The 16,788-nt window shown below is 41.3% G+C and overlaps 1 protein-coding gene across 12 annotated transcripts in view; it reads left to right on the top strand.

Annotated features, from left to right (window-relative positions):
- Positions 1 to 16,788, top strand: part of LOC119970168 (multiple PDZ domain protein) — a 416,554-nt gene that overhangs the window by 134,014 nt on the left and 265,752 nt on the right. For all 12 annotated transcript variants that reach the window (XM_038804325.1, XM_038804326.1, XM_038804336.1 and 9 more), the window contains exons 15-16: positions 5,433 to 5,603; positions 11,692 to 11,775. In XM_038804325.1, coding sequence (XP_038660253.1) covers positions 5,433 to 5,603; positions 11,692 to 11,775 — 255 coding nt within the window. The remainder of the gene's footprint in view (positions 1 to 5,432; positions 5,604 to 11,691; positions 11,776 to 16,788) is intronic.

The raw sequence follows: 16,788 nt of genomic DNA, 5'->3' as shown, positions 1-16,788 counted from the left end.
CTTTAAGCCTGTGTAATTCCAGTGGGCCACCACTGCTGGATGGAAGTTATGGCCCAATCTGTTTGATTTTACCCGAATTGTGACTTCGCCTTTTCTCTTTTAAGTTTATGTATATTTCCTTACCTGAATCCTCCCTCCCCCTTATTAGTTGAAACTCTTATCCACCACCCTAGATACTTGATGCGCTGCAACACTGGTCCCAAGAAACAGTTCCATCTTTCCATACAACAATTACTGTGCACCCTGAGCAGAACTTTTCATACCACTCTTTCAGCCTCCCATTTAATTCTCAAATCTGCTTTTCACTTTACAAATTTGTGTGGCTCAGATGGTAATCCAAATACTTTGAGATATTGATTTTTAATTTTTACCATACAACTCTGTTACCCCTCAGCTGAATCTCACTCCTACTTCTACCTTTGTTACTGATTCGTACATGGACCATGACAACTGGATAACCTAGATGTCCCCAACTGGCTCTGGGCAGTTTTGGGATTTCCCAGTCACAACTGCGGACCCCCAAGATCTCATGTTAGATGTTATAATTGTATTTTGGCCAGGGAGAATCCTTTATCCAATTATGCTTTTTCTTTTCATGTCGAGGCCTCCTCAAGCTTGCATTGCTATGATAATGGCAATCTTTGGATGTCATGTTGAGCAAGGCAAATTGTTTCTCAGAACTGTTAAACAGAACCAACCAATACAAATCTCTTTAATTTGATTTGCAAATAACGCTGAGATTTATTTTTCAAATTAAATTTAAATCTAAATCTAAATTTAGTTATCAAATTTTCCGTTTTATACTGTAAACATGTATTAAAGAACTTGGAGCAGGAGTAATTTCATCAACAACATCGGCATTTCTCTAATATCTAGATTAACGGGAGTCTCTCAAGTATTTTTTAAAATGTATGGGTCTTAGGTATTGAGACGCTTCTGGGGTCCTATATTCGTCACCGCCTTGTAAACTTCATTAGTCAGATTATTGAGATCGGCGGTGATGGAAATCAAGAGGGACTAGATTTATATCTCAGCTGATAGTCACAAGAGGTTTTTTCCCCCATACTAGATCTCAGAATCCCAAGTCGACCCTGAAACAGGATGATTGGTTTGGGAATCACAGGTTAGCCAGGAACTGTGCACAAGTGACTGTTATAATCTGATATAAGCATATTTCAGTCTGAAATTCAGAAGTGTCCCTGATTCAGTTTCAAGGGTAAAGTTACCAGTAAGGTATTTCCCAGTTCAGGGATATGAATAAATTATTTGTCAATGGATTTTGTGCAAAACTGAATCATTGGGGACCCATGTCTGAGGGTGACCTCATCAAAGCCACAGCTTAGTAAATACAGTCTAAGGGGTGTGATTACAAGACGTTTCAGTTGCATTCTATTGAGGAGCTAATCCTTTGGCTATTTGGTCAGCTCAGTTGCAAACCTTTATGCCTGCTCTAGAATCTGATATTCCCTTTACAGGAGCACCAACGCTTTTAATAAAAGACTAAGAATGTTTATCCTAATGGTAATTGCCACCTTGGTAGTTTTAAATACCTGAATTTTTGTGCACTTTACTCACTGTTTGGTCATTACATTTCATGACCTCTATTACTGACTCTCGCTTTATATTCCAGATTTATTTATTTAACTGAATTTAAATTCCCAAACGTGGTGCGATTTGAACTTAAGTCTCCTTCAAGATCTTTGCCTAATTTGAGTGACAGAGTCACTACGCTACCATACATTTCAGACCATTGGCCACAGTGTCTTCACTGTTCCATTATTTTCCACCCAGGAAGGATGACGAAAAAACTGCTAATGTCATTCACCATTCGAGCAGTTTTTCAGTTTTTACTGAGCTTTACAATCTTGTATTACCTACTGAAATGAAAAGCAGTTATTTCAGGTTGTCCTTGGTTTTATGTTGTTGAGCTACCCAGTTCCATTTACGTCATCACTGAGGCATTATTTTTCATGGTCTGGAGGTCCTAAATACATTAGATAATAGTTATATCGGAATGAACATCTACCTATTCAAAAAAAACTGATGTCTTGAAACATATGGCATGGTAAATATATCAATCTCCAGAAATGACTTCTTGATCGCACTTTTGCATTATTAATTGAATTTATTGCATTACTTTTGCTGAACCCGTAATAGTTTCATAAGTTGATTGCTTGAATGTAAGTGACAGGTAAAGTAAAAGTAATTACGCATTGTAATTTTGCTGAACTTGAAAGCTTATGAGAGAAATATAATTTTGCAATGCTTTTCGAATGCAATTTCCTGTTATCAAAGAATCATGAATGGTTACAATACAGAAGGTGACCATTTGGCCCATTTTGTCTGTACTGACTCACTCAAAGAACAGTTCACCAAGATCCATTCTGCTGTTTTCTCGCTGTAGCCCTGAACCACCTTCGTTTTCAGATAATAATCCAATTCTCTCTAGAATTCCTCGATTGAACCTGGCTTCACCTCACTGTCAGGCTGTGCATTCTAGATCCTAATCACTCACAGCAAGAAAAAGCTTTTCCTCATGTCAACATTGTTTTTTTTGTCAATAACCTTAACGTGTGGGCAGCACGGTAGCATGGTGCACTAGTGATAATTTACCAAAATTCACTAGACTCTGGGGTGGTCCCAGTGGATTGGGAATTAGCAAACGTGACGCCACTGTTTAAAAAAGGAGGTAGGCAGAAAGCAGGAAATTATAGGCCAGTGAGTTTAACTTTGGTAATAGGGAAGATGCTGGAATCTATCATCAAGGAAGAAATTGCGAGGCATCTGGATAGAAATTGTCCCATTGGGCAGACGCAGCATGGGTTCGTAAAAGGCAGGTCATGCCTAACTAATTTAGTGGAATTTTTTGAGGACATTACCAGTGCAGTAGATAACGGGGAGCCGATGGATGTGGTATATCTGGATTTCCAGAAAGCCTTTGACAAGGTGCCACACAAAAGGTTGCTGCATAAGATAAAGATGCATGGCATTAAGGGTAAAGTAGTAGCATGGATAGAGGATTGGTTAATTAATAGAAAGCAAAGAGTTGGGATAAATGGGTGTTTCTCTGGTTGGCAATCAGTAGCTAGTGGTGTCCCTCAGGGATCCGTGTTGGGCCCACAATTGTTCACAATTTACATTGATGATTTGGAGTTGGGGACCAAGGGCAATGTGTCCAAGTTTGCAGATGACACTAAGATGAGTGGTAAAGCGAAAAGTGCAGAGGATACTGGAAGTCTGCAGAGGGATTTGGATAGGTTAAGTGAATGGGCTCGGGTCTGGCAGATGGAATACAATGTTGACAAATGTGAGGTTTTCCATTTTGGTAGGAATAACAGCAAATGGGATTATTATTTAAACGATAAAATATTAAAGCATGCCGCTGTTCAGAGAGACTTGGGTGTGCTAGTGCATGAGTCACAGAAGGTTGGTTTACAAGTGCAACAGGTGATTAAGAAGGCAAATGGAATTTTGTCCTTCATTGCTAGAGGGATGGAGTTTAAGACTAGGGAGGTTATGTTGCAATTGTATAAGGTGTTAGTGCGGCCACACCTGGAGTATTGTGTTCAGTTTTGGTCTCCTTACTTGAGAAAGGACGTACTGGCGCTGGAGGGTGTGCAGAGGAGATTCACTAGGTTAATCCCAGAGCTGAAGGGGTGGGATTATGAGGAGAGGTTGAGTAGACTAGGACTGTACTCGTTGGAATTTAGAAGGATGAGGGGGGATCTTATAGAAACATTTAAAATTGTGAAGGGAATAGATAGGATAGATGCGGGCAGGTTGTTTCCACTGGCGGGTGACAGCAGAATTAGGGGACATAGCCTCAAAATAAGGGGAAGTAGATTTAGGACTGAGTTTAGGAGGAACTTCTTCACCCAAAGGGTTGTGAATCTATGGAATTCCTTGCACAGTGAAGCAGTTGAGGCTCCTTCATTACATGTTTTTAAGGTAAAGATAGATAGTTTTTTGAAGAATAAAGGGATTAAGGGTTATGATGTTCGGGCCGGAAAGTGGAGCTGAGTCCACAAAAGATCAGCCATGATCTAATTGAATGGCGGAGCAGGCTCGAGGGGCCAGATGGCCTACTCCTGCTCCTAGTTCTTATGTTCTTATGTTCTTATGGTGGTTAGCATCAATGCTTCACAGCTCCAGGGTCCCAGGTTCGATTCCCGGCTGGGTCACTGTCTGTGTGGAGTCTGCACGTCCTCCCCGTGTGTGCGTGGGTTTCCTCCGGGTGCTCCGGTTTCCTCCCACAGTCCAAAGATGTGCGGGTTAGGTGGATTGGCCAGGCTAAATTGCCCTTAGTGTCCTAAAAAATAAGGTTAATGGGGGTTGTTGGGTTACTGGTATAGGGTGGATACGTGGGCTTGAGTAGGGTGATCATTGCTCGGCACAGCATCGAGGGCCGAAGGGCCTGTTCTGTGCTGTACTGTTCTTAAAAAAATAAAAAAAAATCTGTGCTCTCTGGTTCTTGATATTTCCAGCAGTGGGAACAGTTTCTCCCTGTGCTTTGTACAGACCTCTCATGATTTTGAATACCGCCATCAAATCTCTCAACTTTCTCTTCCAATGAAAACAATCCCAACTTCAATTGATGTGTAACTTCAGTTCCTTATCCTTAGAACCATTCCCATAAATCTTCTAAACCCGCTTGAATGTCTTAACATCCCTCCTAAAATGTGCACAAAACTGGATGCAGTTCTCAAGTTGAGGCCAAACCAGTGTTTAATAGAAGCTTAACATAACTTCCTTGCTTTTGTACTCTGTGCCCCTAGTGATAAAGCTTGGATGTTGTCAGCTCTTGTTACCGTTCCCTCAATTTGTTCTGCCACCTTCAATGATTTTTGCATGTACACCCAGGTCTCTGCTCCTGCACTGCTTTTAGAATTGTACCTTCATTTAGAACGGAATTTCGTAGATTCAGTCTTCATATGTACAGTTGTAGTTCATTTGAAAATACATTTGTTTTCTAATTAAGCAGTGTACCTTCCAATTTATTTCAAAAAGGAATAGCTGTTAACATTTTGGTATATTTTCAGTCAATTTTTTTCTCTTATCTACGCTTGATGGTTTTTCATTAAATATTTAAAGATTAACATTGATATTATTGAACTAAGTGCATAGCGATGATGATGCAACTTAAAAAGTGTAGAATAATTTCAGATGACTAATAATAATTTCTTATTGTCACAAGTAGACTTCAATGAAGTTACTGTGAAAAGCCCCTAGTCGCCACATTTCGGCGCGTGTTCGGGGAGGCTGGTACGGGAATAGAACCCGCGCTGCTGGTCTTGTTCTGCATGACAAGGCAGCTGTTTAGCTCATTGTGCTAAGCCATCCCCTAGCGAATAGGAGGAATGTATTGCATTTAAGATGGGGAATAGATGCTGCTTTTAATTGGGTTTTACTGACGAATTTGTATTGTGTTTTAGGTGAATGGAATACCACTCCTAGGTCAGAATCACCAAGATGTTGTCAGTATTCTAAAAGACTTGCCCATCAGCGTCACTATGATCTGCTGCCGCTCGAACTTGAAGGCCAACAAGGAAACTGATGTAGATAGCATGATTCCCATCGAGGAGCCCATTCAGTTAACAGAGGAGGTATTGTAGTTACAACATCTAATACACAATATGTTTACTGTTAAGATGCCTTTGCAAGCTCTTCCCCAAAATAACTATTTACTATATACTTGTTTGGGTTTAACAGACATCATGCTGGATCACTCAGAATTAAATTGTATAAACTGTAACTTCAAAACATGTAATGAGCTGTGAAAGTAAAGTGTATATGAATAATTTTATAAGTTTATAATGAATAATCACATTCTATGGAATCTGAATGCAGAAATGCATTAGAACTCTTACTGGTTACTATTTCTAATAATTTCAAGCTGTGTTTTTGTTCTATTTTTCTGCCTCTGGTACAAGGACCAGACTTAAAAATGTTTTGCTCAAGTTCACAGAGTAAGATTAAGTGCAGTGATGTAGTTAATGCATTTTCAAAAAACTATGGATCAAATTGCCTACTTTTGCATTGAGGTGTTTGGACTGCAAACTTTGTGTTCACGTATTTACAAAAAGACTAAGCTCGTGTGATCCTCTGGGAATAGGCTCATTTATTTTTTGCTTAGACTAGGTCTAGTACTGGGAGCTCATTTTATGTAGAATGCGTTCCCTGCACCATGACAACTCATAGAGCTGCCACTGACATCAAAGTGGAGAGAGGTTTTGTCGCACACAAATTTGGAGTGTCAAAAACACTTGTGACAAAACAGTGCTGTTAATAACAGAGACGTACTGATGCAGCTGTCAAGCTATTCTTTGCAAGAAACAGGTAAACGGTGATTTTCTCCGTTTGGATAAAATTATGGGGTATTTTGCAAGGTGGAACCAAACAAAGTATCTGATGTGCAGAGATAATGCAAGTAAATGAGGAAGAAATTTGCCTACTTGAGGAAATCTAACAAAGTAAGACCAGTTTTAATTTCTATAGGCAGAATATGTGGGCACACAGCAGTTTCCATCAACTTGCTACTGCGCCTACACGCACAGCACCTTTGGATTGGATTTGTTTATTGTCACACGTACCGAGGTACAGTGAAAAGTATTGTTTTGCCTGCAGCTCAGACAAATCACTCTGTATATTGAAAGAAAATACATAATAGGGCAAATATAAAATACACAATGCAAATACATAGACAGGAGCATCGAGTGAAGCATACAGGAGTGTAGTATACGGTGGAGAAGATGTGTGAAAAGATCAAATCAGTCCATAAGAGGGTCGTTTAGGAGTCTGGTAACAACGGGGAAGACGCTGTTTTTGTATTTGTTAGTGCGTGTTCTCAGACTTTTATCTCCTGCCTGAGTAAATAAGTACGAGTGAGTAAGCTGGGTGGGAGAGGTCTTTGATTATGCTGCCTGCTTTCCCAAGGCAGCGGGAAGTGTAGATAGTCAATGGATGGAATACGGGTTCATGTGATGGACTGGGCAGTGTTCACGATTCTCTACAGTTTCTTACGACCTTGGGCCAGGCAGTTGCCATACCAGGCTGTGATGCAGCTAGATAGGAAGTTTTCTATGGTGGCACTGTATAAGTTAGCAAGAGTCAATGTCGACATGCCAAATTTCCTTAGTTTCCTAAGAAGGTATAGGCGCTGTTGTGCTTTCTGGGTTGTAGGGTCGACGTGATTGCACCAGGACAGATTTTTGGTGATGTGCACATCTAGGATTTTGAAGCTGTCAGTCATCTCCACCTCGGCCCCGTTGATGCAGACAAGGGTGTGTACAATACTTTGCTTCCTGAAGTCAATGACCAGCTCTTTAATTTTGCTGAAATTGAGGGGGAGATTGTGGTCGTTGCACCACTCCAATAGGTTCGCTACCTCCTTCTCCTGTATTCTGATTCATGGTTGGTCGAGATCCAACGCACTATGGTCGGGCCATCAGCAAACTTGTACATGGAGTAGGAGCCAAATTTTGCCACGCAGTCGTGTGTTATAGGGAGTACATTAGGGGGCTAAGCACGCAGCCTTGCGGGGCCTCGGTATTGAGGACTATCATGGAGGAGGTGTTGTTGTTTATTCTTACCAATTATGGTTCATGGGCCAGAAAGTCGAGAATCCAGTTGCAGAGTGAGGAGCCAAATCCTAGGTTTTGGAGCTTTGAGAGGAGCCTGGCTGGGATCATGATGTTGAAGGCGGAGCTGTAGTCAATAAATAGGAGTCTGATGTCGGAGTCCTTGTTGTCAAGATGCTCCTAGAATGAGTGTAGGGCCAGGGAAATGGTGTCTGCTGTGGACAGGTTGTGGTGGTATGTGAATTGCAGTGGGTTTAAGCATTCTGGGAGCATGGAGTTGATGTGCCTCATGACTTTCTGCACTGCCATAAATTTACATATATGCCGATGTAGTTTAAGGGCATACTTACCAGCTGCTATAAGATCTGTAAATATTGTCACATTTGCATGTTCAAATTATGCTTAAAAAGAATGTTTCTTGCTCAATCCTGTGTGCGACATATGTTCATGTTCTGCCGCGTATGTTGTGCTACGTGATGGACACTGTGCTTTCATTGGGATCCACCAATCTTGTGAATACACAGTGTTACTGAGGTCTTGAGCTGTAACCTTCAAGCTTGTCTTGTTGAGCTTCAACATGTGGGCTATTTGATAGGGAGGACTTTAAGTTCTGGAATTTTATTGCTACTTTGAAGTCTGCGCATTACTGAACTCGCTGCAACAAGAACATGACTGAAGAAGAAATTGAATTATCTGCTATCTCTCGAGACAAGGCTGGATTTGGTTCTTTTAGATGTTTACCAAATTAATGCAAATTGAGCTAGGGAATGGGCAGGACCAGTTACTCACTGGGGCATTTGATGTGGCACAAGCAATTGAAGAGTCTTTTAAAACTCAATACAAGAATGGGCCACCGCCATTCAAGGAGTTATACATTGATGCTCAGCAGACAACTAGTTTATGTAATACTGCTATTGGGGAGCGCCAGAAGGAGCAAAAGGATTTAAGAAGACAAGCACCCAAACACTCACCAGGTAATGATGCATATGCTGTGCCTAAAAGAAAGAAATTGATTGAGCTTCATGTGAACTTTGTTTCAAGAACTGGGACAATAAGTTATGGGGAAGAATTCACAGCTGTTAAGATTATGCAGAGAGCAGTTTTAGTAATGGGTTATATTGGGTAGATTTGGAAGGACTGTTCTTTGTATTTGAGGATTGTTCTGGCACCGGACTGAGTATACAACTGTTAGAGCCTGTTCTAAGTTGTAATTAGGAAAGGAAGGTTCCCTCTGGTTTATTCTTCCATTTTGCCATTAGTTGTGATTGGTTCTTTCTATCCACCCTACCCTATGGAATGCCTCTCTACGGTAAATATGCGTATATTGTAACAAACAATTATCTTCAAACCATGGGAGGTCAGTGCATTACAAATAAGAACACAAGAAATCTCACCATAAACCACTTTTAGTAATATTTACAAAATATTAATGAAATGTGCTCTATCATACCAGCATTCAGTTGTGGTGGAAGATTATACTGAGGATAACTGGGCTAAAAGGAGATATACACCCAACCTGTGAACTAGAAATTAGAAGATTAGGTGTATTTTTCAGTTAAAGCAAAGCGAGAGTTGGGTTATAATTGAATTGGACAAGATGGGAGTGGGTGAGGAGCAGAGAAATGTTGAGGCAGTGGAAGAGGAGAGAGGAAGAAAAAGAGGGGATATTTGAGGACAGCATTGCAGGGACAAAAAGAAGAGGGTGATGGGAGATGAAGACAATCACAAAGGATCTTGGATTTGTTACGGTGCAGAAGGAAGCCATTTGGTTTATCGTGTTTGCACCGGCTCTTCAAATGAGTATCATAACTTAGTGCAATTCCTCTGCCTTTTCTTCGTACCCATGCGCATTATTTCTATTGAAATAGTAACCTATTGCCCTTGTGAATAACACAAGTGAATCTGCCTCCACTACACTTCCGAGAGCATTCCAGACCTGAACCACTCACTATGTGAAAAGGTTTTTATCTCGCATCACATTTGCTTCTTTTGGAAATCACTATAGATCTGTGCCCTCTGGTTCTTTATCTTTTAATGAATAAGTGAGAACAGTTTCTACTTCTCGACTCTGTCCAATTCCCTCATTATTTTGAACACTTCTATCAAATCTCCTCTTCGCAAGTAGAACAGTCCCAACCTCTCCCATCTAGCCTCATAACTGAAGATGGACAAATGAGGATAGGGAGGTCGGCTCCAATCGGTTAAGTGATATTCAGAGGAAGAGGAGAGGGCCGAATTCTAGTACCAAGATGATGGTACGCTGATGAGTATTGGAGAGAGATTTAATTGGCTGAGGTGGGTCACAGGAGACCTACATGGCTCATGTTGTGGACCATCGCTATATTTCTTACGCTTGTGGATGTACAGGCAGGACAATTCATAATGCATATCTGTGCTCTTTGAAGGACAGCATAAATCTCCCACCCACCAGAGCTGTATGCTGGTAGAAGAGGGCAGGGAGACGAAGTACATTATTCTGAGTTCAGTGTTTGCACAAAGGTGCACTCAGCACATTAGCAGCTGTGATGTACCAGGATGGCATTTTATAAGAACATAAGAACATACAAACTGGGAGCAGGAGTAGGCCATCTGGCCCCTCGAGCCTGCTCCGCCATTCAATGAGATCACGGCTGATCTTTTGTGGACTCGGCTCCACTTTCCAGCTCTAACACCATAACCCTTGATCCCTTTATTCTTCAAAAAACGATCTATCGTTATCTACTCAACCTCTGCTCGTAATCCAACCCTTTCAGCTCTGGAATTAACCTAGTGAATCTCCTCTGCACACCCTCCAGCGCCAGTACGTCCTTTCTCAGGTAAGGAGACCAAAACTGAACACAATACTCCAGGTGTGGCCTCACTAACACCTTATACAATTGCAGCATAACCTCCCTAGTCTTAAACTCCATCCCTCTAGCAATGAAGGACAAAATTCCATTCGCCTTCTTAATCACCTGTTGCACTTGTAAACCAACGTTTTGCGACTCATGCACTAGTACACCCAGGTCTCTCTGCACAGCAGCATGTTTTCAATATTTTATCATTTAAATAATAATCCCTTTTGCTGTTATTCCTACCAAAATATATAACCTCACATTTTTCCACATTGTATTCCATCTGCAAGACCCCAGCCCATTCACTTAACCTATCCAAATCCCTCTGCAGACTTCCGGTATCCTCTGCACTTATTGCTTTACCACTCATCTTAGTGTTGTCTGCAAACTTGGACACATTGCCCTTGGTCCCCAACTCCTCATCTATGTAAATTGTGAAAAGTTGTGGGCCCCTGAGGGACACCACTAGCTTTGTATGCTTGTTTTATGATCTATATTGATAGTGATGAGGTGTGACGTTAACTGGGCAGCAGCTAAATTCTGTTTTTTAAAAAGGTTTTTTGTGAATAAACAAGGAACTTCTCAAGTATACCTAAGCATTTCTTACCTTGAATGCTTAATATTTACCGTGGTGCTCAATTGATTTATAAACTGCCTGAATAAGTTAATGAAATGAAATGAAAATCGCTTATTGTCATGAGTAGGCTTCAAATTAAGTTACTGTGAAAAGCCCCTAGTCACCACATTCCGGCGCCTATTCGGGGAGGCTGTTATGGGAATTGTGCATTGTATGAAACTAAATATTTACTACTGTGATGAGTAGTTTTGTCCATAAACATACTTGAGTATCAAAAGTGTTGTAAATTGTTTTTTCCATCTTTCTTGCACCATATTCCAATACAGTTCATTAATCTATAAGCCAGAAACTAAACTTCATAAATGTCTCATGAGCAAAATAATGTGGATGCTGGAAATCTGAAATGAAATCTGAAAATGTTGAATAAAAGCTCAACATCTCAACTGGTTTTGATTTCATAACCTCCTCTTACTAGATAACAGCTCATTTTATAAGATACCTGCAAATATAGATCAATCTGCGTAATTGCAAAGGAGTGTGTCACCCAGAAATCTTGAGTGCTGTTTAACTTAGCTTTCAGTAACCAATATTTTCTAAAACACTGGTAAAATTGCAAGATTTTTTCCATTTAGTGGATTGCATGTTGTGCACGGTTTTATGGTGAAATTTTAATTACAATAATCATGTTGTAATCATTCTCTAGCCATTGGAGTTTCTTCCTCCACCAGTGCCTTTGGCTTGGATTGATGATCAAGAGGAATCCGTTGTTACACAAGATTATTTACAGGTATCGAGTTTTCTTTGAGTTTGATATAAGTTTGATACACGTTGCTTTTGAGTACATCTTGGTCAGAATTTTTTTTTGCATTTGTATCCATGAAAAGTTCAGGGATATATCCGCACATAATTGATAACGCAGCCCTGTACCTGAATCCTTGTTTGCCTGCTGAAGTGATGCTACATGATGTTCTTTTGAGGAAGCTTGCTATCTGTGCCATTGTATGATCCACATTGCAGCATGCCTGGCTCAGGCTACGACTGACCATTGTTGTATCTGTACAGAAGGAACCATTCAACCACAGTATCTGAGCCCAGAACAAGCTCTGCATGTAGATTTGTCAGGTTCAATCCTATTTGGCTGACCTTTCTCTACATCTTTAGAAAGCTGCTCTATTCAAATGCTTATTAGGTTCCCTTTCAAGTTATTTGTAGACCTTGTCTCAATAGTTGATTATGCTAAAGCATTCTGTGCTTTGAAAAATACCTGTACTAAATTAATTTTTCTAGCTTTCATTTTTATTTTTAGATTGATTATTCATGTACTTAATGATTCACCAGCTATTGGAGTGGCAGGGTGTAAGGTTAGGAAATTTGCAAGTATAGGTTCCTGAGCGTTATTTTACTCTAGGTTGCATTTTAAATCTTTTCCCCTTGGGTTTCAGATCCTTCTATTGAGGGGGTTGCTAGGAAGAAAGAGTGGGTGAGGAAGAGATGGTGGTCAGGGATTGGGGGTCTGGTCATGGAGCGGCAACGTACATTGGTCAAAGGGGAGCTTGTGGCATTGGGTGGGAGGGGGGCAAATCGGGGGAGTCATATCTTGGTGACATTCCAATATCAATCTTGTTCAGCAGCAGAAAATACACATGTTGTAAAGGTGCGTATCATTATGGACTCATCATTTCTTGCCTCCTTACCGTGGTGGCAGGTTGCACAGAGGTTAGCCCAGTTGCTTCTCAGCTCCAGGGTCCCAGGTTCGATTCCCGGCTTGGATCACTGTCTGTGGAGTCTGCATGTTCTCCCCGTGTCTGTGTGGGTTTTTTCCGGGTGCTCCGGTTTCCTCCCACAATCCAAAGATGCGCAGGTTAGGTGGATTGGTCACGCTACATTGCCCTTACTGTCGAAAAAGGTGAGGTAGTGTTACTGGGCTATGGGGTGAGGTGTGGGCTTAGGTAGGGTGTTCTTTCCAAGGGCCGGTGATGACTCGATGGGCCAAATGGCCTCCTTCTGCACTGTAAATTCTATGTCTATTCTTTGCAGCTTTTCAGAAACCCTGGAAACACAAACAGCATGAGTTAAAAGTAGAAATTTTCTTTTAAAAAAAAAGTATTTTATTCAAATTTTAACGTTTTTACATTCAACACACCTAACATTACAAAACAAAGTAAACCCAACACCGACCCCCCCCACTCCCCCCAGCAGTTGATGATGACCAGCTCCTCAAAATGTAGTATAAACAAACCCCATCTATATGGAACCCCTCACTCACCCCACTTAAAGTGAATTTCACCTGTTCTAAGGGCAAGGACTCCATTCAATCCCACAATCACACTGATGCACAGAGTGGAGAAACTGACCTCCACCTCATCAGAACCCACCTGCGAGCAATGAACGAGGCGAAGGCTAAAATATCTGCTGCCATTCCCGCCAACAACACGGGCAGGTCCGACACCCCGAATATGGCTCCCAGGGGACTGGGCTCTAAATCCACATGCGTGATTGCCGACAGGCTGCAGGACATCCTTGATGGACCTGAACTTTTCGTTAATATATTTCTGTGCCGCCGCGCATATATTAATTGAACAGAACTTGAGACTGACCTTTAATTGGGTTTTAGTATCAATTTGCAACTTCAGTGTGTCTACTGAAGATTTGTTTTCCTGTACAGAATTTTAAGACGTTTCCAACTTAGCCCTGCAGGAAGCTTAGTCGAAATGATTGTCTCTCGCAATTACAGATAGGTTGAATTGAAGATACATTAACAGTTCAAATCAAATATGCACAATACATAGACAACTGCGCAGTTTAAATTAGTAACGATTTCACAGCTTAAGCAGATAACATAGCATGATAGAATTATAGGCCAGTGTGCTTAACTTCGGTAGTTGGGAAGATGCTGGAATCTATCATCAAGGAAGAAATTGCGAGGCATTTGGATAGAAATTGTCCCATTGGGCAGACGCAGCATGGGTTCGTAAAGGGCAGGTCATGCCTAACTAATTTAGTGGAATTTTTTGAGGACATTACCAGTGCAGTAGATAACGGGGAGCCGATGGATGTGGTATATCTGGATTTCCAGAAAGCCTTTGACAAGGTGCCACACAAAAGGTTGCTGCATAAGATAAAGATGCATGGCATTAAGGGTAAAGTAGTAGCATGGATAGAGGATTGGTTAATTAATAGAAAGCAAAGAGTTGGGATAAATGGGTGTTTCTCTGGTTGGCAATCAGTAGCTAGTGGTGTCCCTCAGGGATCCGTGTTGGGCCCACAATTGTTCACAATTTACATAGATGATTTGGAGTTGGGGACCAAGGGCAATGTGTCCAAGTTTGCGGATGACACGAAGATGAGTGGTAAAGCGAAAAGTGCAGAGGATACTGGAAGTCTGCAGAGGGATTTGGATAGGTTAAGTGAATGGGCTAGGGTCTGGCAGATGGAATACAATGTTGACAAATGTGAGGTTATCCATTTTGGTAGGAATAACAGCAAACGGGATTATTATTTAAACGATAAAATATTAAAGCATGCCGCTGTTCAGAGAGACTTGGGTGTGCTAGTGCATGAGTCACAGAAGGTTGGTTTACAAGTGCAACAGGTGATTAAGAAGGCAAATGGAATTTTGTCCTTCATTGCTAGAGGGATGGAGTTTAAGACTCGGGAGGTTATGTTGCAATTGTATAAGGTGTTAGTGCGGCCACACCTGGAGTATTGTGTTCAGTTTTGGTCTCCTTACTTGAGAAAGGACGTACTGGCGCTGGAGGGTGTGCAGAGGAGATTCACTAGGTTAATCCCAGAGCTGAAGGGGTTGGATTATGAAGAGAGGTTGAGTAGACTGGGACTGTACTCGTTGGAATTTAGAAGGATGAGGGGGGATCTTATAGAAGCATTTAAAATTATGAAGGGAATAGATAGGATAGATGCGGGCAGGTTGTTTCCGCTGGCGGGTGACAGCAGAACTAGGGGACATAGCCTCAAAATAAGGGGAAGTAGATTTAGGACTGAGTTTAGGAGGAACTTCTTCACCCAAAGGGTTGTGAATCTATGGAATTCCTTGCCCAGTGAAGCAGTTGAGGCTCCTTCATTACATGTTTTTAAGGTAAAGATAGATAGTTTTTTGAAGAATAAAGGGATTAAGGGTTATGGTGTTCGGGCCGGAAAGTGGAGCTGAGTCCACAAAAGATCAGCCATGATCTAATTGAATGGCGGAGCAGGCTCGAGGGGCCAGATGGCCTACTACTGCTCCTAGTTCTTATGTTCTTATGATAGCATAGCAAAAAGCACCGTTCTTTCATCCCGATACCTAACTTTTTAAAGGAATTATTATCTGTTATTATCTATGAAGTCTCAGCCTCTTCAAAGCTTTGGTTGGCCTGAAATCATCTATAATCTTTCTGATTTGTTTCAGTGTCCTTTCGTGGGGTGTCTTCTCTAGTTATCATAGAATGATATGCAGTTTATCCTGGACACGTAGCTGGAAGTCATCAATTCTTTCTAAGACAAAAAACTACTCATTGTCAACCTGACCTTGCCAGCTATAGCATTCTTATATCTGATTCCATTTCAAACAGTCAGCAGTCAGCCATTTTATGCATGTCAAATATGAAATGCAGTGGCTGTAAGTCAGCCATTATGATCTCTTTGAATCATTTTTAAAAATTGAACCCTTTTTACCTGTTTACCTGTACAAAAAGGTTAGTTGACTAGTTTATTGGACCTCCAAAATATCTACAATTTTGGACAGGGCCAGAACATGTGTACGTGATTGGCTGGGCCCCTCCCACACCGTTCACAAATATCCTCCACCCGCTCAAACAGCCGACTTATCCTTGACTTTGTCAGGTGCGTTCTGTGTACTACCTTTAGCTGTATCAGCGCCAGTCTCCACACAGTGTTGAGGCATTCACCCTCTGCAACATGTCACACCACAGCCCCTCCAGCATCATTCCCAGCTCCACCTCCCAGCCAGCGCAAACAGAAAAAGGGGGACGTAGGGCACCCCGATAGAAATATTTTTAACATGGATGCACACAGTCTCCATGAAAGATTTCAATGACCTGTCCCCTGGGAGTAGGTTAGTCACCCATTCCTTTCCGACCTCCATTCAAATGGGAAATGGGCAGGTTCAAGATGGGGTGGGTTCATGTTTTTTTTTTAACACTTCCTACGTGACTTAAAGCACTCATTTTTAAAGCGTTAAAATTAACCCCAGTGTTTCACTGTTCACCCTTCCTAAATCTTCTATGATTTGAAAATTTCTCACCCCGTTCTTAACTTTACCTTTTACCACTCTTGCTATCATGCACTCGATACTAATTATAATCTTACTGTTCTAGTATCAGTCCTATAAGGGGGTGATAAGTACACAATACTCCAACCATGTGCTAACTGTTAGATTGTGCAAATTCAGCATAACGTCCTTTTGTATATTAGATGTCCCATTTTCTTCTCATAATTTTTAATCTGCCCCCCTTTTTTGAGGATCTTTGGAAAGAATCTTGATAAATAAGATATGGGGGGAGTTTTGTTGGGAAACCCAGCAATTTGGATTTTGCTTTGATAGGTTCCCAAACTTTTACGGAGGTCAGCCTAATTTATAAGCTTGGGCCTCATGAATATGGAATAAGCCGCAGATAAATGGCCGGCTGCTTTCAGTGAAATGTTTGGGAAGAGTGGCGTCAGAGCTCTGACCCTGTGATGGGTGGGGGTCCTGATTTCCGACCATATGGCCTTGGATATTGTTACAAAACCCTGGGCTAGTGAGTGGTCTACTCCAGCACAACTTGACCCGGTGTTCAGTGAAATT

Source organism: Scyliorhinus canicula, chromosome 8, assembly GCF_902713615.1.
Source record: "Scyliorhinus canicula chromosome 8, sScyCan1.1, whole genome shotgun sequence".
NCBI classification, from domain to species: Eukaryota; Metazoa; Chordata; class Chondrichthyes; order Carcharhiniformes; family Scyliorhinidae; genus Scyliorhinus; species Scyliorhinus canicula.
This window is presented reverse-complemented; position numbering and strand designations above follow the sequence as displayed.